We start from the raw sequence: 22379 nt of genomic DNA on the forward strand, positions 1-22379 counted from the left end.
GAATGCTCGTCTTATTGCTGTTATTCACCTGTAAAATATGACTGTGACTTATTTGTCGCTACAGCAGCAGTGGCCCCCACCAGTGCCCTCTCCACAACCTAACAGCATGTTCGCACAGCCAGTAAGCACACGACCCGTTCCTTTTTCAGCGCACGTACAGCTACCGATCACACGAGCACGCCGCACACTGTGTTCGAGCCAGCAATTCTGCTCCCCACCGATGCCACCTGCATGCAAAGTAATTTTAATCATGGTATCCCATATCAGTTTGGATACGGTAGAAATATTGGAACACGTGAGGCAATACTGACCCTACGACTTATCTTAGAAGCTAGATTAAGAAAGGCCAAACCTGCCCTTCTAGCACTTGTAGACTTAGAGAAACCTTTTGGCAATGTTGACTGGAATACACTATCACATTCTGAAGGTGGCAGGGGTAAAATACAGGGAGCGAAAGGCTTTTTACAATTTGTACAGAAGCCAGATGGCAGATATAAGAGTCGAGGGACATCAAAGGGAAGCAGTGGTTGGGAAGGAAGTGAGACAGGGTTGTTGTCTCTCCTCGATGTTATTCAGTCTGTATATTGAGCAAGCAGTGAAAGAAACAAAAGAAAAATTCGGAGTAGATATTTAATCCATGGGGAAGAAATAAAAACGTTGAGGTTCGCTGAAGACACTGTAATTCTGTCAGAGACAGCAAAGGACTTGGAAGAGCAGCTGAACGGAATGGACAGTGTCATGAAAGAAGTGTATAAGATGAAAATCAACAAAAGTAAAACGAGGATAATGGAATGTAGCAGCGTTAAGTCAGGTGATGCTGAGGGAATTATATTAGGAAATGAGATGCTTAAAGTCGTAAACGAGTTTTGCTATTTGGGGAGCAAAATAACTGACAATGGTCGAGGTAGAGAGGATATAAAATGTAGACTGGCTCTCGCAAGGAAAGCGTTTCTGAAGAAGAGAAATTTGTTAACATCGAGTATTGATTTAAGTGGCAGGAAGTAGTTTCTGAAAGTATTTGTATGGAATGCAGCCACGTACGGAAGTGTAACGTGGACGATAAATAGTTTGGACAAGAAGAGAATAGAAGCTTTCGAAATGTGGTGCTACAGAAGAATGCTGAAGATTAGATGGGTAGATCACATAACTAATGAGGAGGTACTGAATAGGATTGGGGAGACGAGAAGTTTGTGGCACAACTTGACAAGAAGAAGGGATCGGTTGGTAGGACATGTTCTGAGGCATCAAGGGATCACCAATTTAGTATTGGAGGGCAACGTGGAGGGTAAAAATCGTAGAGGGAGGCCAAGAGATGAATACACTAAGCAGATTCAGAAGGATGTAGGCTGCAGTAGGTACTGGGAGATGAAGAAGCTTGCACAGGATAGAGTAGCACGGAGAGCTGCATCAAACCAGTCTTAGGACTGAAAAACACAACAACAACAACAACAACAACGGCGTACCTATACTCGGTCAGACCAGTTCCACTGACTATCCTCAGATGCACGACGTACAACTTTAAAGCAGCAAATGACGATCCACGGAAGAATACGGAAAGCTGAAAACTGGTGGCCGACCGAACACTTTTCAACAGGGAAAGCCATTTTACGCGCCCGCGGCCCTCACCTCTGGTAGGTGGTGATGGTGAAGTTGACCAGCGGCCCTGCGACTTCCACAGTCCTTCGCCTCTGCGCCCTCTGCTGCCGGTCTGACTCTGCCCGGGTACCCTCGTCCTTCGACGCCTTCCCGTCGCCGACGCCGAGCTCCCCGGAAGGTCTCCTCCGAGAAAGAACTTCTCCCGCTTCGACGGCAGGGTCGCTCGAACTCTCCGAGCTCTTCTCCAACTCGGTCGGCGTCCCGTAGCTGGAAGCGGAGCTCCTCCTCACTACTTTCGCAGCTTCTGCGCCGACCGGACTCGTTTCCGGAGTGACTCCGCCTTCGGAAGTCTGAAAATAAACGTCGAAATGTTATTTTGAGAGTACGTCGAGACTGGAGCGACACTTTCAGCACAGACACAAAATTTCCAGAAAAATGTCAGCTACTATCTATTCGTGACATCATTCTCCTACCAGAAAGTTTTCACAGTATCCGTGTCCGTATTTTGAACACGGAAAGTGAAATGATCACTGCCACGTGTGCGATTGACAACTCACTTTTCAGCTTCAATCTTGTTTTAATATCAATATCTGACTGGCACTCCAACACTTATTCTTAATTTTTACTTGAGACATTCTTACTTGTACTTTGGAAACAAAAAATTTAAACCCACCAGTTGCCTGCCATCGTCTTATTTCTGTCTTCTAAGTTCCCATTTACGTTATTCTAGATAGTCTTCTCAATATTCATTTACATCATTCTAGCCAGCAATTCTTATCATTAGGTTATTCATTATAAAATTATATATTAGCATACCTTAAGCTTTCTTTTAGTGATCATGTGACCCTCTTATAAGTGTTAGAACACTGTAGTCAGTATTCTAATACTGATTTTAACACGTCATAGCTTACACTTACGGTTAACTACCTCAGTTATTCTTACCCCATAAGCATGACACTATCAACGTTCTACAATAACTCTAAGGCAATACACATCCAAAAGGAATAACTTGTCATTATCAACTCTAAATAAATAAGGGGGGTTTTGGACAGTTATATTTCGAACTTATGAGGAACATTGCTGTTAGAGGATGCACAATGCACGCTCGTGTGTTCCCACGAGACATTCTTAAATAAAGTATTGTACAACAATCTTATACAAAACTATACAAATTTAAATAATTAGCAGATCTGTAATTTTGAATACTTCCACATAGATTGTTTATATGCATACTGAAGGAGTGGGTGTCAGGGGGGGGGGGGGGGGGGGATGCCAATGTAAAAATCAGTTGTTCTCCCTCTTGCAACATCCTTAGTTTCTTAGGAAGAGCAGAGATGCAAATCATCTGCTAAGTAAATTAGTTATTAACAGATGACAATATGTTTAGCAATTTTAGGACAAGTGTTTTAAAGAGGGAGGGTGGATGAATGAGGGAGATTAATATTTAATATCCCACCCACAACAATGTCACTAGAGAAAGAGCACAAGGTAGAAAATAGGCTGTGCCCTTTCAAAGCAGACATCCCACCATTTGCCTGAATCAATTTAGGGAAATCGTGGAAAACCTAAATCTGGATGGCTGGATGTGGGTTTGAACCATCATCCTTCCAAATGCAATTCCAGTGTGCTAACCACTGAGCTACCCTGTTTGGTAAGGTATTTTCAGTCCACGTGAACACTATTCTCAGCAAATGACAATTTAATTTACTTTCGTTTTTACCACTTCCTTTTTGAGCTACTATTATTATTATTATTATTATTATTATTATTATTATTATTATAATATTAATATTATATTATTTTACATGGCGTTGATAATTGTTACATTTGGTTTTAATGGCAATGTACATACAAATATTGTGGTTCTGTTCTTAAGTGGCTTTAACTACAAACTCCTAAGTTCATTATCCACCACATCATAAACACATTCTTTTCTCTCCTAAGTGACTTATTAGAACGTAAATATGCAGCCATATGCTAAAGAAACAGGCTTTGGGGGTGAAAATCAAGCAAGCAGATTATTTAAAATTTGTGCTTCCTAATAATGTTCATTTCTGGAACTCGACTGCTATGAGTACAGGATCTTCAATTTTTAACTTCAAGTGTTTTCATTTTTTCAATGCTTTATACACCAGTTTCTGTATTCCATATTTCAATGAATTCAGAGAAATTTTATTTGGGCAAGTTAATAACAATGACAAAATTGAGCAAGTAACAAAAGTCTCCACATTTCCTCTACGTAGGATCGCACTCGTATCTGAAGATCAACTAATGCACAGCCCGATATGTAGAGCTATGAGTATTTGTGGTACTCGATTAGGAAGAGTATTTTGCACCTGTGTGGCCTTATATGCTGAAGCCAACTGTCCTGCTAACTTAACACGTAAAGTGACACTAGGTTACTTTTTCACTTGTTACTTCCTTATTGACTACGCATGCATTAATAGCTACCAAGTCCAATCCGCTCCCGGGACTGGAATGACTCCTTACCCTCTGCCTTAAAACCCACATTCTTTCATCTTTCCTTTTCCTTCCCTCTTTCCTGATGAAGCAGCCGCCGGTTGCGAAAGCTCGAAATTTTGTGTGTGTGTGTGTGTGTGTGTGTGTGTGTGTGTGTGTGTGTGTGTGTTTGTGTGTTATTTTATTGTGCCTGTCTACCAGCGCTTTCCCGCTTGGTAAGTCTTGGAATCTTTGTTTTTAATATATTTCTCCCATGTGGAAGTTTCTTTCTATTTTATATATATTGTCTAATTCCCTCTCTGCTATTATGACTGCTGGTTAGCTGCCAGACAGCAAGCCACTGTTTCCCGGAATCATTTATTACCCACTTACTTTGACAACTTCGGCAACCACCACAGGTCGCTCTACACCAGAAGAGTTCCTTCTCACCACATCCAATTCCGCAGCACCATTGCTGCCACCCTCCGCATTCTGACGTTCCTCTGATGGCCTCGAACCAGAGCCGACAGCAATCAGGTCCTCAAACCTGAAAACGAGCCAAAAACACTCTTTTCAGCAAGAATAATTTGTCAGCTAATGAAGTAAGAGCGAGTCCTAAGAAAGTTAATTTTAAAGAGCCAAACACAGGAATTTAATTTTAATCTAATGGCACAAAAAAAAAGATGATCAATGCGTTTCATTCTAAGCCGAAGACTCTTACGGTGAGCAGACTAGATATCTAAATGACAATCTTGCATGCATAATTTTTCTGCTCTATAATTTAAGAAAGTCTGTAAGCAAAGTTTTACTGCTTATGTCTTACAATATGTCCCCTAGCAATACTACGAGAGGAAAAGTTGGCCTATCAGCGAGTCAGCATCCCCACTATATATCCTTCTCACAATATTGTTACTTTCCACCTTGGATTTTCCACTGTTTGAATACCATACCTAGACAGTTTTCACAGTTTGGCCACCCAGAATCCTGTCACACTGCTACACTTTTTGTCTCCCGAAGGCAATTCTGTCTCACAATTTCAGAGTTACCTCGATTGACTGATCTTACGTTATAAAACCACCTGCCCCGTAATGGCACCTCGAGAGTTTGCGAGACTCACCCTTCCAGAGTGTCGATGGTCTCCGTGAGGTACGCCGGCATCCCCACATTAGCAGAGTGCGTGTCGTGGTGGTGGTGGTGGTCGTCGTGGTGGAGATGGTGACGATGGTCGTGATGGTGCTCGTCGGCCGTGTGTCGGTGCAGGTGCCCCGCGTGGTGGTGGTTCAGCAGGCTGTGGCTGTGGTTCTCCTGCGACACGGACGAGTCTTCACCGACGTCCGGCACGTCCGACGTCCCGTCCTCGGCAGGTCCATCGTCGGCATCCTGCGAATGGAGGTGTCCCGGGAATAACTCCACTCTATCAGTACAGACTGCGTATTCCACACTTCGTACTTTCCCGCGTGAGCTCGTAAATGGGTATGTAAAAACAGACACGTATTTCAAAGCAACACTGTGGCAAAATTTTGATGCATTCAGTCAAAAACTTTCAGAGAACTACAATTAGGAACAGTTACAGTTTCTATTTAAGTACAAGTGTGGGTGTCCCTTTCTACAAAATCTCAAATACCCAAACGTTCTACATAGATCGCTTCATAATTTTGAGAACACTGCATTCGATTACGCATTTTTTTATATACCAACTGGAATGCCATCTGGTATGTATGTAATACACACATAATGGAAGGGGAAACATTACAATAATGAAAATGTGGGCATGTTTTCAGGTACTAAATATATCAGGTACATCACTGTTACCAAAAATCTCAAAATGTACCTTTCTAATCTGTCAAATTTTTACGCATCACTGTAATAAATGTTAGGCACATACAGACCATATACTTTTTAATATATAATTACGTATAAGAAATAAAAACTTTGAGGTTCGCCGATGACATTGTAATTCTATCAGAGACAGTAAAGGACTTGGAAGAGCAGTTGAATGGAATGGACAGTGTCTTGAAAGAAGGATATAAGATGAACATCAACAAAAGCAAAACGAGGATAATGGAAGTAGTCAAATTAAGTTGGGGGATGCTGAGGGAATTGGATTAGAAAATGAGACACTTAAAGTAGTAAAGGAGTTTTGCTATTTGGGGAGCAAAATAACTGATGATGGTCAAAGTAAAGAGGATATAAAATTTAGAATGGCTATGGCCAGGAAAGTGTTTCTGAAGAAGAGAAATTTGTTGACATAGAGTATAGATGCAAGTGTCAGGAAGTCGTTTCTGAAAGTATTTGTATGGAGTGTAGCCATGTATGGAAGTGAAACATGGACGATAAATAGTTTGGACAAGAAGAGAATAGAAGCTTTCGAAATGTGGTGCTACAGAATAATGCTCAAGATTACATGGGTAGATCACATAACTAATGATGAAGTACTGAACAGAATTGGGGAGGAGTTTGTGGCACAAGTTGACTAGAAGAAGGGATCGGTTACTAGAACATGTTCTGAGGCATCAAGGTATCACAAATTTAGCATTGGAGGGCAGTGTGGAGGGTAAAAATTGTAGAGGGAGACCAAGAGATGAATACACTAAGCAGATTCAGAAGGATGTGGGTTGCAGTAAGTACTGGGAGATGAAGAAAATTGCACAAGATAGGATAGCATGAAGAGCTGCATCAAACCAGTCTCAGGACTGAAGACAACAACAACAATTACGTATATAAAATATACAGTCTTGAGACACTGTTAGCAAACGGGAAAGTTGTATTTATGGCTTATTTGCTTACGATTCGAATACTATTACAGAATCTGAATTTGCAATAACAATAAACAAGGCACCAGGTCAGAGAGGGGTGGAAGGGGAGATGGACAGAGAGATGGGACGAAATGGACAAATGAACAAGAAGGAGGAGATGGACATATGATGATGATGATGATGATTATGATTGGTTTATGGGGTACTCAACTTCGGGGTCGTCAGCGCTCTTACAAAATCTCCATTTTTACACCGTCCAGTTTATTTCACAGTCCAATCTAGCCACTGTCATGATGATGATGATGATGATGATGAAAACAACACAAACACCCAAGTCCCCGGGCAGAGAAAATCCCCAACCCAGCCGGGAATTGAACCCGGGACCCCGTGATCCAGAGGCAGCAACGCTAACCACTAGACCACAAGCTGTGAACGAGATGGACAGAGAGAGGGGTGAGGAAATTAGAACGTATATCCAATACCCATGCACATTTGAAATGTATGCTTTTTCTTTTCTTTCTTTTCCATTTTAGCAGATTGACTCTCAGAAAATTGTGGCCAGGTACAGATAGTTCTAATATATATTTTCTTTCATTTTCTTGAACAAGACACCTGGAGGAACAAACATTCTTTGCTTTTACAATGTCTCTCCTTCGATCAAACAGTAGACACGACAGCATCAGCTCAGTCCGAGTACACTCGTCGGAGGCTGCCCACCACAGCGGAGGCGACCAACTCACCTTGAGAGCCGCGTCCGCATCCACCGCTGGGCCCTGGATGAGCTGCGGCTGTGGCTGCGGCAGCAGTAAGCGCGCCTTAGCGTCCAGCACGCTCTGCAGCTGTCGCTCCACGCCCGTCAGCACCCGCTCCCGGTCGGCCACCTCTTCCTCCGGCTCCGGCTCGTTACTGCCGCCCGTCATCTGGCCGGAATTCCTCAGCTCGGGGGCCGCAGTCGGCTCCGCGGAGCTGTCGGACTTCTCTTTCGCCACGGACGAATCTGCCGCTGCGAGCACATGCGAGATCTCAGCACGACTGTGTGAAGTGGCGAGTGGATTATTTCCAGCGGTTGTGTTTTTCTTCCCACAAAAATCATTTTTTCACAAATATCTTCAACGGATTTACTTTTGTGACATGTGCACAGTACCAAATGTCTAAATCTACATCTACATCGATTCTCCGCAATCCAACTTACCGTGCAAGGTGGAGGGTACTCCATGCCACTAACAGTAATTTTCGTTATTGCTCCCATGGAACTTACATGCAATTGAAATTGGAGGAAACAGTCATTCTGCAATCAGCTGCAGATGCAGGCTCTCTAAATTTTCTCAATAGTCCCATTCGAGATCCCGAAGCATCTCCGTAACAGTTGCATACTGTCTGACAGTAACAAATTTAGCAGCCCACCTCTGAATTGCTTCTATGTCTTTTCTAAATCTGTCCTGGTGCGGATCCCAAACACTCGAGCAGCACTCAAGAATAGGTCACGCTAGTATCCCATATGTGGCCTCCTGTACAGATGAAACACACTTTCCTAAAATTCTCCTATTAAAGCAAAATTGACCATTCACCTACCCTACCACAATCCTCATGCGCTCGTCGCATTTCGTATCACCTCTAAACGTTAAGCTCAGACACTCAAACGACATGACTGTGTCTAGCAGAGCACTACCAATGCTGCATTTGAACATTAGGAATTTGTTTTTCCTGTTCATCCACATAGACTTAAATTTTTCTACATCTAAAACTCACTGCCATTCATAACACCAACTAGAGATTTTGCCCAAGTCATCTTTCATCCCCCTACAGCCACTCAGCTTCAGCACCTTACGGTACACCACAGCTTTGCCCGCTAACAGCTGCAGATTGCGACCCATCCACTCTACCAGCACATACAGACAATAATAGCAACCCTATTACAATTTCTGGGGCACTCCTGATGGTACCCTTGTCTCTGATGGACATTCACTACTGAGGGCAACATACTGGGTTTATAACTTGAGAAGTCTTCAAGCCACTCGCATAATTGTGAACTTGCTCCATATGCTTGTACCTGCTTTAACAGCCTGCAATGGGGTACCATGTCAAATGCTTTCCGGAAAACTAGAAATATGAAGTCTCTAATACTAAACCGAGGCTTAGCCAACTGAACTTTATTATACATTACATTCAGTCAGTTAATCAGAATTCATTAGTGTGTCAAATTTATGTAAAAATCATGCTCATCATGACTGCCAGCGATTTCGGATATTGATGTCTTTTGTTCATACGTAAATACACATCCCATTATGAGATTTTCACTCTGCAGTGGAGTGTGCGCTGATACGAGACTTCCTGGCAGATTAAAACTGTGTGCGGGCCGAGACTCGAACTCGGGACCTTTGCCTTTTGTGCGCAAGTGCTCTACCATCTGAGCTGTGAGGGCGGGGTGTGAATCGTGCTTGGATAGCTCAGATGTTAGAGCACTTGCCTGCGAAAGACAAAGGTCCCGAGTTCGAGTCTCGGTCCGGCACACAGTTTTAATCTGCCAGGAAGTTACATATCCCATTACTAACTTTCAGATAAAGTAGATAAAAAACATGTATAAATAAGTGAAGCATTTATACAGCTAATGCTAGAAATACGTTAGCAACTTTTGCACTCATTTAGTTACTGAAATAAAATATTGGCAAATCAGACAGCGTAAGTCAATAGCAATTATTGTTGTACCTAAAAGTTCACATTTAGAATAACTTTCATTTGCTCAGAAACATAAATCTAAGTGCAATTTGTAAAAAAGACAGCAAATAACGATAGTTGGGTGTATCGCTAATTATTGCAATCTTGTAAAAGAGAGGCTGCCAGGAGTTATTTAAGCCCGTCTGCAGCAGGTTACGAAACACAAATTAACAACTCACTCAGTGTATCGAGTTTTATGTAAATTTCGCGCCCAGGAAATGCTTTAATGATGTACCGTGAACTTGTACTTAATATAAAAAACTGTTTACATTTCGGTATGACTGCCTACATGGAAGGACAGTGTAATTAGCAAAAGTGTTACGATTACTTGCCACACATTCACTGTTGTGAATCAGTACACCTCCGTTAGGTTACTGCACTCTAACAGTCGTCCTCATTACAGGATGTCAGTTGAGGGTACTACGTGGCTTACGTCTTATACGGGCATAAAGTATAGTAAATGAGTCTCAATCTGTCCACTAACAGTAGATTATTTAATATGAAAGTGCAATTAAACTGTTTTGGACTTTAAACCTCATGTAGACATTATCTGAAACAGCAAATTTTTGACAATCATTTTTCAGCCCGATTCGACGGTGGCACAGCTACTGGAGGCAGGTCAACAGGGTAACGTTACAACTGGTTGTTTTCTTCTGTTGCATAGTGAGCTTCCAATTACCCAGACCTACAACACTAAAAGAAAGGACGATCACCACTACTCTGGGTTAAATCTCACTTTGGCACAGAAAGGGACGAGTCGTGCTGCCACAAAAATCTTTCGTCACTTGGCAAATAGTATTAAAAAGTCTGACAGACAGCCAACCAACATTTAAAAGCAAACAAAAAAGAATTTCTGAATGCCAGCTCCTTCTACTCAATAGAGGAATACTTAAATATGAAGTAGTAACTGTAAAAGTAATAAAAAACTGTAAAATTAAAGTATTAAAACAGTAAAAAAAGAAAAGGAGAAAAAATTAATAATTATTTTGTGTAAAGAAAACTGATGTCAAACTGACACTTTCCACATCATTACGAAATGTATTCATGATCTATGGAACAAGGATTTATGCATGTATGTACACTACTGGCCATAAACAAGGTGTTGTGATACGCAAATGATTAGCTTTCCAGAGCATTCACACGTGCTGACTTGAGCAAAGTTTCCAACCGATTTCTCATACACAAACAGCAGTTGACTGACGTTGCTTGGTGAAACATCGTTGTGGACCCTCGTGTAAGGAGAAGAAATGCGTATCATCATGTTTCCAACTTTGATAAAGGTCGGATTGTAGCCCATCACAATTGCGGTTTATCATATCGCGACATTGCTGCTGGCTTCGGTCGAGACCCAATGACTGTTAGCAGAATACGAAATTGGTGGGTTCAGGAGGGTAATGCGGAACGCCGTGCTGGATGGGTCGTGCAGCCACGTCTCATCCCTGAGTCAAGACAACAACCATCTGCACGAACAGATAGACGACGTTTGCAGCAGCACGGACTATCAGCTCGGAGACCGTGGCTGCGGTTACCCTTGACGCTGCATCACAGACAGGAGCGCCTGCGACGGTGTACTCGACGACGAACCTGGGTGCACGAATGGCAAAATGTCATTTTTTTCAGACGGATCCAGGTTCTGTTTACAGCATCACGATGGTCGCATCCGTGTCTGGCGACATCACGGGGAATGCACATTGGAAGCGTGTATTCGTCATCACCATACTGACTTATCACCCGGTGTGAGTGTGGTAGAATGGGGGTGGGCGTGGTAGAATGGGGGTGGGCGTGGTAGAATGGGGGTGGGCGTGGTAGAATGGGGGTGGGCGTGGTAGAATGGGGGTGGGCGTGGTAGAATGGGGGTGGGCGTGGTAGAATGGGGGTGGGCGTGGTAGAATGGGGGTGGGGGTGGTAGAATGGGGGTGGGGGTGGTAGAATGGGGGTGGGGGTGGTAGAATGGGGGTGGGGAGGATTGGTTAGTAGCACCAGAAGCAACCTCCACCACAAGTTGGCAGAGTGACATGCAGATGTACATTTTCCTAACAATCGAATTATTCCTAATGTATCCACACAAGATATGGTGAGATAACAGCAAGCATCGATTTTTGAGACCCGTGCAACTTGTGGAGTCACAGTGTGGGCAACAAACCTACGACCACCTGCACAACGGAATGTCAGAAAAACGAACTCTTCCTTACCGAACTCGCGGCTGTCGTACAGAGGGTTGGCTTTGCTGCGCACCTCCCCTTCCTCGTAAGACCAGGGCGTCGGCGGCGGAGTCTCCGCCGAATCCCTGAATGCCGAGGGCGGGGCCGGGATCTCGTAGTGCCACTCCTCGGTGTCTGCCGCCACTGCGGGCGGGTCTGGCGACGGGGGCAGCTGCGGCGGGAGGTTGGCAGTCCTGAGGCTCTTCGGACACTGCGGGAACACGACTGTCGTTACTTCCCAGTCTGGCACAGTGCGATTAAATTGACAGTGTGCTAAATGGCGTGCCGTGAAATGTAACTGCCTCGGCCCTGTTACAAGGTGTACAACTTTGCTTCCACTGTTTTTTCCCCCCAACATTTGTGGCTTTAATGAAACAGATTGGTTACACACGTATCATTCGAAGTACCTTCCATCGCGGACTGCTACTTTCTCCCATCTTTCGGCCGTGCATCATTGATTTAAACAAGTGATAGTCAGAGGAAGCAATGTCTAGAGAATACGGTGGGTGGTGTAGGACTTCCCATTTTACAGTTTCCGAGTACGTTTTGACCTCTTTTGCAACGTGAGGTTGTGCGTTATTGTGCTGCAAAATCAGTTTAGCGTGCCTCTCGCTGTATTGTGGCCGTTTGTCTTAACACTCTGCTCAAATGCATTAATTGCTTTCGATAACAAGCACCTGTGATTGTTTGACTGTTTTTAACACCTCACAGTACATGGTGCCGAGCTGATCCCACCGAATGCAGAGCACGATCTTGGAGCCGTGAATATTCAGTTTGTCCATCGATGTGGAAGCACGGCCGGGATAACCCCATGACTTTTTGCGTTTAGGGTTATTGTAATGAACCTATTTTTCGTCCCCGGTCACAATGTGATACAGAAATACCTTCCGTTTTTACCTCTGAAGCAACTTTTCACAAACACAAACGCCGTTCAACGTCTCTCAGTTTCAACTTACACGGGACCCGAGTACCTTCTTTCTGAATCTTGCCCATAGCCTTGAGACATTTTAAAATGGCTTGCTGTGTCACTCTCACTCATCGTGCCAATTTTTCTCAAGTTTGACGCGAGTCTTGACTCAGAAATGTCTCCAATTCTGCATCTTCCGAAACATTCTCTCTTCCACCACTACGCCGATCTGTGACATTAAAATGTCTGTTCTTTAAGCGTTGAAAGCACTCACGACACGTTCTTTGACTAATAGCGTCCTTACCGTATGTACTCGAGAGCACTGTATGAGACTCAGCCACTGTTTCCTTCATATTGAAACACAACAGTAACACCTTCCGCAAATGACAAGAATTAGGCTAATAAACTGACATTTTCGATCAACAACAACTGTACGATGCAGACACCAATTGACCAAGGTTTGAACGAAGTTATATTGACCGAGGTCCAAGCTAACTGCCTGACGTCTGCGATCTGTTTCTTCTGACCACTACTTACTGTTGCCGCCACCTATCAGCAAAAGTGGAAGCGAAGTTTCACACCTTTTACAATGTAGTATGTGGTAAAAACAAAAAGGGAATATCCAAAACATAACTGCCAATCTCAAGTAGTACTGGAGAACATGTTCTGCAAACTAGTATACAACTCGATAAAAATGTATATTTCACATTTGCAATTTATCCCAACCAGTAATAATCATGTATGGAGCAGTGCACTGTTCATATCACTTAAGCCTCTTAACTTTTTACGGAAGTTTCAGTTTTATAAAAATTCCTACCATAAAAAAATATAGCAATAAAAGCTTGCATTCATGTGGCTGAATAAAGCCCTTAGTTAGTAAACAGATTATTACATTATAAGAAATGAAAGATGAATATAGAAATGTTTGAAATTTCTTCAGTTACAAAGTCACGTAATGTATAATACAAAGTCTATTGTAGAATTACTGATATTACACAAATTTAATTACATTTTAAGTTTTAACAAAGACGGAACTTAAGTTCATTATCAGAATGTTATAAAAATTATTGCAGCTGGGACCATGTGGTCAGTTAAATTAGATACTGGTTTGTCTTCAGTTCAGTGCGAATTTTTTTTTTTTTTTTTTTTTTTTTTTTTTTTTTTTTTTTTTGTCAACATGTGAGTCAAAGTAGCAAGCTGTAAAAAATAGTTGTAACTACCTTGCAGCTGCAAGAAAACATATGAAAGAAAGTATAAGTCATGTGGGAAGCATGTTTGGTTATTTTGAGATAGGAACACATCACTAGTTAATGGTGCATCCAATTATAAGAAGTTTTCATTATTGTTGTAACAATGCCCAATTCATCACTGGCTCATCCTGATACATTTCAGGTTATCTTGCTGAGAAAATCATCCACCGAGTGAATTTGTGAAAGTATCAGAAGTATAATATTGCTTTGATGATGTAGGATTACATTATTATGCTCAATATACACATATTTTTTCCATTTAGTGCGCATCTTTGTGGAATACTGGCTCTGCTATATGCTATGGAGCAGGTGGTCGACACTTTTTGACAACAGACTGACGATTTTGCAATCACATTTTGTAATTAAGAAGAGTAAAAATGTCATGTAAAATACATAATGGAATGGTACTTGACTGTCCTAAGCAAAGTATGAATTTTAGATAAAAATATTACATAATTTTTCAGGAGTTTCTTATAAAATTGTCCAATTCTGATTAACTTACTTGTAACTCAACTTTCAACAAAATAAAGTAATATATTAATTGCTGAGACTGATCCACTGCTCAATGTTAAATTCTGAATTTAGGGAAAATCAAACAATGGAAAAGCCAAGTTGAAATATCACCAATATTAGAAACAGAACAATGAAAATCCAAGATTGAACAGTGGCAACATTATGAAAAGGTATGAAAAGGATATAGACTGCTGCTCGCATATACTAGAGATGTCGAGTGGCACATAGGAATAACAAGAAAACTCTAAGACAACTAAATTTTGGACTGTGATTAACATTCGATGAGAGATCTTGAGCTGATCAGCAGGTCGTCGTGGGTGATGATAAATCAGTCAAACTAACTAAGTGAGAACTCATCACAAAACGACAAGTTAACAATACGGCAGATCCCCAACGGCGAGGTACCGAGTTCGATCGAGAAATTGCAGGTAAGGTACATTCCGAGACGTAAGTCAACAAAATAACAGAGGGCAGGAGCGCCACACTTACCGGAGGGTCGAAGGTGCTGTAGTCCGCAGCAGGATTCTCCTCGGCCTCTGCAGCGGCCGCAGCGAGGTCCTCGGCCAAGATGGCCGCCTCCAACTCGGCGGCGGCACTCGCGAAAGCCCGTGCCACCTCCTCGGCCGCGTCGTCATTGCCGATGCCTTCGTCCACGGCCATATCGTCCTCGTCCGGTGCGGTCGAGCTGTGCTTCGAGCTCACCGACCCTGCGAAGTCCAGATTACTCGGGTTGATTCCTCAGAAATAACCGAGTACGGAAATAAACAGTGTTAATTACTTTCAAAGGAGGAAAAATGGCAAGGTTGCTGTCACCATCCACGATGCATACGGTGCAGTACAGCTCGGGTCATTGTCGACCCATCAGCTACTGAGTAGCAAATGCAAATTAGGCGCACCTCGGGAAAGAGACACCAGCTGTCTGCCGTGACCCGTGGGTGCTGCAAAATTTCTAATCTATTTTAGCAACCTCACATCTTTTTAAGTTAATTTGCACTTTACTGCTGTATGTCTTTAATTACGCTTCATCATCACATGTCAACCAGCTCATTTATAATATGTACCTTCTCCAATACTCTTCCCTTATTTTATGTATATTCAGTTGTTGAGACTCCTACCATCTTCAGTTACAGTTTTAATGTCATAATAACAATAATAATAATAATAATAATAATAATAATAATAATAATAATAATAATAATCTTTCTTTGTCACAATAAATTTAATCAAGTAACTGTAGGAACTATTGTGCCCCCTACTAGATTTGACGTTTACTTCTGTCTTAATAAATGGTGCCACAGAATGCACAGTAGTTTTAATGACATCGAATGTGTTTGCACCATGTTTGATGAGTTACTTGCTGTAAAAAGGTGTTTTATATATATTTTGTCTGTTAATTTTAAAATACATTATGTACTGTAAGTAATCAGAACAGTGTGCGAGCGGTGATCTTTCTACCAACTGTAGACATGAAGATAAGTGCTCCAGCAAACAAAACCAGTCTTCCTTGTCTAAATTTGTGACCATTAAGAAAAGTGTGCGTGTTTGTTTGTAACTCACAAATATCTACAGTTTTATTCCAATCTCGATGAAATTTTGCACACTCTACCTGCAAAGCAAGAGGAAGATCACTGCCTAAGATTTCATAATCTGGCTTGAAACATACCTGCATGTAATATACAAAGGGGAAAGGTTGTTACCAAAAATCTCAAAGTTCTTGGCGAATGTATTTCGGATTCCTACGTTCAAATAAAACAATGAAAAAGTAAATAACTAACATATGAAATATATTATGGTAAACTGACCATAATTTCTGTCGCAAGAATGAATTACAGCAGGAGTACCATCAGACACCACTAGATTGTGGGACAAGCAAAAGCTCGAAAATTTGACAGAAAGACAATGACACATTCTTGTGTATTGATCAGATACTGTCGTTACATACGACATATGCTCTAGAGGATACTGCAGTCCCTGTTTCACAGTTATTTTTATTATTAAAATCCACAGTGCCACCCAAACACTAAAGCAAGTCGTGGATATAAAGACAATTTAAAAGCAAATCTGAGCATAATCTATGACGTTATTGTTACTACTAAACTTTTGTTTCGAAATTGGTGTACATTTACGAGTCATAACTAGAAACCTACAACCTGACTTTTACAAATACGGCAGATAAAGACTTATTCATATGTCACATCTCGTTGACACCCGTCGATTCAAATACGCCCTTCGATTTAAAGCGATTGCAGTTTCCCACGTAACCCTCATTCACTACGAGTATCGACAAGGAACAGGGCCGATCACTTTGTGTGGCAAGTAACACTGGGCACTGCAGCTAGTTTATTTTATAAATGTTACTGCCGAAGAGGTGAAGTGGGCTACTGCCGACGTATCGTGAGAGTCATTCCTCACATCTCTATCATCGACGAACAGACTAGCACCGAGGACAAGGGCCACAGGCGTCATACGTCGAGCAGCTCGACCAAAAGTGGTAACTGTGCCACACGACCCACAACTGTGCAAATCGACGGACTGGGAACCTGAGAATACGACAATCTAATGGGTTGCAGAGAGTAGGCGGGAGTCAGTTCTCTTCCGGCAGCGGTATCTAGCAGACCACTACCAGCTACCCTGTACCACTGTCCCCTCAACGCCACAGCTACCCCTATTGGACCGAGTTACGACATCGCCCTGCTGCCAAATTTGTCGTCTCACCCAAATGTACTGCCTCAGGTCTTTTACTCCGTCAGCAGCAATAGCCTGAAGGTGATAGGCACGGAAACATTTCCTCTCTATGCCTGTGCTGAAGTGCCCCAAGTAGTGCGGAACACAATGAAACTGTCATCATCGTTGGGATCTTCAGTCCTGAGACTAGTTCGATGCAGCTCTCCATGCTACTCTATCCTGTGCAAGCCTCTTCATCTCCCAGTACCTACTGCAACCTACATCCTTCTGAATCTGCTTAGTGTATTCATCTCTTGGTCTCCCTCTACGATTTTTACCCTCCACGCTGCCCTCCAATACTAAATTGGTGATCCCTTGATGCCTCAGAACATGTCCTACCAAAAGATCCCTTCTTCTAGTCAAGTTGTGCCACAAATTCCTTTTCTCCCCAATTCTATTCAATACCTCCTTATTAGTTATGTGATCTACCCATCTAATCTTCAGCATTCTTCCGTAGCGCCACATTTCGAAAGCTTCTATTCTCTTCTTGTCCAAACTATTTACCGTACACGTTTCACTCTCGTACATGGCTACACTCCATTCAAAAACTTTCAGAAACAGCTTCCTGACCCTTAAATCTATACTCGATGTTAACAAATTTCTGTTCTTCAGAAATGCTTTCCTTGCCATTGCCAGGCTACATTTTATATCCTCTCTACTTCGACCATCATCAGTTATTTAACTCCCCAAATAGCAAAATTGCTTCACTACTTTAAGTGTCACATTTTTAAACTAATACCCAATTTAATTTGACTACATTCCATTATCCTCGTTTTGCTTTTGTCGATGTTCATCTCACTGTCAACATTTTTATTTCTTCTCCATGGATTTTAATAGCTACTCCAAATTTTTCTTTTGTTTCCTTCACTGTTTGCTCAATATACAGATTGAATAGCATCGGGTATAGGCTACAGCCATGTCTCACTCCCTTCCCAACCACTGCTTCCCTTTCATGACCCTCGACTCTTATAACTGCCATCTGGTTTCTGTACAAATTGTAAATAGCCCTTCACTCCCTGTATTTTACCCCTGCCACCTTCAGAATTTGAAAGAGAATATTCCAGTCAACATTGTCAAAAGCTTTCTCTGAGTCTACAAATGCTAGAAACATAGGTTTGCCTTTCCTTAATGTATTTTGTAAGATAAGTTGTAGGGGCAATATTGCCTCACGTGTTCCAATATTTCTACGGAATCCAAACTGATCTTCCCCGAGGTCGGCTTCAACCAGTTTTCCCATTCGTCTGTAAAGAATTCACCTTAGTATTTTGCAGCCATGAATTATTAAATTGATGGTTCAGTAATTTTCACATCTGTCAACACCTGCTTTCTTTGGGATTGGAATTATTATATTCTTCTTGAAGTCTGAGGGTATTTTGCCTGTTTCATACATCTTGCTCACCAGATGGTAGAGATTTGTCAGGACTGGCTCTCCCAAGGCTATCAGTAGTTCTAATGAAATGTTGTCTAATCCCGGGGCCTTGTTTTTATTGGGAGCCAGCATTCCTCTTTGTCTCAGATGCAGTCTTACTAACATGCACAGTTACCGGGAAGGGTAATGTTTTCTATGACATATATTTTGCAAAAAGACCATGATGGTGACATTAGGAAGGCTCATATAAAGTCTTACCAACAATTTTTCTTCCCACAGACCATTCATGACTGAAACCAAAAGGGGGAAAGTCACTTTAGTATACAAAGTACCCTCCATCACACAACATATGGTGGCTTGACCAGTATAAATTTAGATGGAGAAGTGTCACTGATTACGTGTAACAATACAGACTCTCTTTTAGATCCTCATATGCAAGTTCCCTTTCCTCCATTTATTTTCTTGTGAACTTTAATTTTCACAGACAGTATCAGGTGATTTGTGTTCTATTAATGTTTGATGGCCAGTAAATACTGTAACTGCACAAGTGTGTATTTACTGCTGTTGGTTACAACACTATTAAATTTTAGTGATTTTTATTTATTTTTAATATTTCTCATCTTAAAGTAGAAATCTCAACTGCAAATATGCACAGAAGTATGTGTACAGTAGCTATTTCAAACTCAAAGTGTGCACAAAGCGTGTCCAAATCACAGGCTATGAATGTACAAACGTAACATACAGCAAGATAAAATTGTGAGAAACTACTGAATTTGCTAACACTGATTGCAAACTGTTTGCAGAACATTAGAAATAGTGATAAATCCTCTTGTCACTGCCAATGGTTTACATTACAATCACATAGAAAGGACAATTACGTATTCATTATTTTTTTAAAGCAACTTTTTTTTTACATACCTTATGTAAGTATAAAAATCTATGTCCTGCCTTCATACTAAGCCCACTGAACCGTATAATAACTTTAAAGAACAAATAATATGGTAACAGCATTTTAGTTACAGTCACTGCTTCTATTAACTTCTTAAGACTCGACTTCCTTGAAATACGAGTGCTGGAAATATAGAGATCCATATGTCAGTAAACAGTAGTAAGTTGCACAACTTGCCATTTATTTTATGACTGTGACTTTCAAAACTGCAAACTTCCAAACTCTTCTCAAAAATACAAATTTGAAAGCAAAGGGGACACCCTATGTGTCAATTTTGATTTATTAGTCTCTGTCAAGGCTTCAAGAACAGCTTTGACGCCTCCCCAATTAATCAGAATAATCAGCTCCTAGTACAGCTATCCCTATTACTTAGTTTCAAATTTCAGAGGATTTTCGGCTTTTGGCATTATACCATTACCGATATTTTTCAGAAAATATCTTTCTTCTCTAGCACACACTATATATGTTTTTCAAGAATAAACCTGGTGCTCTCATTTCCGTACGTTTCATAAATCTGAAATACTCACTAGGCGAAAACTTTGTTCAGTTTTTTTTCCCCATCCAATAATATATTGTCACAGTAACTACTTACATGTATAGGCACAAGAGGCAGACAGTAGTTTAATCAGTCAACATGGACCCCAGACGTAGGGTGATAAAATCCCGAGGGCAATAAATTTATAAAGAATGAAAGTAGGATAGAAAAAAGAAACACAAGTGCAATACAATAAAATTAAAACAGCGGAAACTGTGCAACGTGACCAGACTGATTCACTCTCCTTCCAACGTAATCAAAACTGAAAATTTGGAATGAATTTTCAGTCTGCAGTGGTGTGCGCACCGATTTGAAACTTCCTAGTGTGTGTCAAACAAGGAAGCTAACTTGGGACTTTTGCCTTTGCAGCAGCAAGTGTTCTACCGACAGTTTCTCCAAAGATGATCCACAAGCCACCTTCATAACTTTACTTCGACGAGTACCTCACCTCCTACCGTCACAGAAATTCTCCTGTCTACCGTGCGAAAGGAACGATATTGCAGAGACGTGGCTTAGCCACAGGCTAGCAGATTGTTTTTGGAAGCTAAGCAATAGCTCTGTAACAACCATTCTTCCAGGAGATGCAGTTCCCCAATGGATGCAGGAGAATATCTGTGGAGTTCGGAAAGTAGGAATTCGAGGTACTGAAGAAGTAAAGCTGTGAGGGTGGGGTGTGCGTCACACTCTGATAACTCAGTTGGCAGGTCACTTGCTGGCAAATGTCAAAGGTTGCAGGTTCGAGTCCCTGTCTGGTAATCTGACACGTGGTTTTAATCTACAGACAAGTTTCAGAACCTAAAATGTTTTCCATTACCCATTTATCAAACAAACAGCCCAAAAAACACACAATTAACCACTTCTCAGTTATACTAGCTCTGATTTTGCTCCAGGACTGAAATACCAGGCAAGTACTAATAGATAACAAGAGAATGTGTGTACATTTTCTGCCAATAGTGCACTCCTAACAAACATTCACAACCAGAAACATTACAATTACTAAAATTTTTGAAGTTATTAAGCAGTGGTCAAATAGATTTTTGCAGGTAAACCTAATGCTTTCTCCCACACAATGGTTTGTTGCCAACTGAACTGAAATTTGGTAGTGCAGAATGCCAACCTGTGAAATCACTTGTTTGATGGAATTTGATTAGAAATTAACAGTACATGTAAACGACTCGTTCTGTCTCCGTAGCAGACTCGTCACCACATCTGACACTCGTGTGGAAGACTCAGGTCCAATTCCGAGTACTGCCAGGAATTTTCCTCGGTGTGGCTTAAATGGGTTGCACCCAATTTTGAGATGCCAATTTAAGAGCCAATCGAACAAGAAGTTGTGGCTCCCAGATCTGAAAAGTTGACAACGGCCAGGAGAGCAATACACTCACCCCCATTCCCTTCCGCACAACATCCACACTGCAGACAATGACGCGACTGCTAGTTGACATCACGAGCTCTTCAGGGTCCAATTGTGGATTCCCGTTTAGATTCCAGCAGATAATGTCTGATCCTAAATGAGGCTGTTCGCCACGGTGTTGTGCGAGGTGTGACCAAAAGGTAATGGGAATTTTTGTTTTTCCTCGAGAATCTTTATTTTATTCATCAAAATCAACTTTTCCCCATTGAATGTAGGGCCCCCCTCAGATGCAATACACTTATGCCAGTGCTTTTTCCAGTCTCGGAAGGACTTCTGGAACTCACTTTTCTTTATACGGTTCAGCTCCTTCGAGATTCTATTTTTGCCTCGTCAATGGTGACATCCTTTCACAGTTCCCTTCTGCCTCAGGAATAGATGTAAGTCACAAGGAGTCACATCCGCCAATGCGGTAGCCGAGGCAATATAACGGTTTCGTTTTATGCCAAAAAATCGCAACCTATTATTCCAGTGGGAGCATGAGTACTATAGTGATGCAAATACCACAAATGGTTTTGCAATAATTCTGGTCATTTTCTTTGAATTGCTTCCAGAAAATGGCACTTAACTTCCTGATAGTATTCCTTACTGACTGCAACACAATGAGAACCATGGGGAAAAAAATCATTTTCCCCACAGCCCTCTTTGTGTTGCCCACATACACTTGCCCTCAACTACACATTATCGTGCATACTCCCGACACTTGTAGTGGCTGATGAGCATCCTTAGTCGACCTTTGAGCATTCTTTACCTTGCTCGTGTGTTTATACGAGGTGTGATCAAAAAGTAACACGGATTTTTTTAATTTCATGATCTTTATATATCGAATTTTCAATGTTTTGTTAACTTCTTGGTACACATGTTCCTGACCTATGTTTCCATTTGTAGCTGTTTCGAGTATGTGGTCCATTGTTGACAGTTGAAAATATTATGCTGTGCATATTAAGTGAACGTGACTGTCAAAAAGGGGCAACGGATGCTGTTGAGGATTGCGCTTAGCAGCCAGGAAACCAC

The 22379-nt window shown here is 41.6% G+C and overlaps 1 protein-coding gene across 5 annotated transcripts in view; it reads right to left on the bottom strand.

Annotated features, from left to right (window-relative positions):
• Nucleotides 1-22379, bottom strand: part of LOC126295342 (uncharacterized) — a 673108-nt gene that overhangs the window by 46483 nt on the left and 604246 nt on the right. For all 5 annotated transcript variants that reach the window (XM_049987813.1, XM_049987810.1, XM_049987812.1 and 2 more), the window contains 6 exons: nt 14867-15084; nt 11699-11918; nt 7532-7794; nt 5153-5415; nt 4429-4582; nt 1627-1946 (listed from right to left, as the gene is read on the bottom strand). In XM_049987813.1, the coding sequence (XP_049843770.1) occupies nt 1627-1946; nt 4429-4582; nt 5153-5415; nt 7532-7794; nt 11699-11918; nt 14867-15084 (1438 nt within the window). The remainder of the gene's footprint in view (nt 1-1626; nt 1947-4428; nt 4583-5152; nt 5416-7531; nt 7795-11698; nt 11919-14866; nt 15085-22379) is intronic.

This window comes from Schistocerca gregaria, chromosome 11 (assembly GCF_023897955.1).
Source record: "Schistocerca gregaria isolate iqSchGreg1 chromosome 11, iqSchGreg1.2, whole genome shotgun sequence".
Lineage (NCBI taxonomy): Eukaryota > Metazoa > Arthropoda > Insecta > Orthoptera > Acrididae > Schistocerca > Schistocerca gregaria.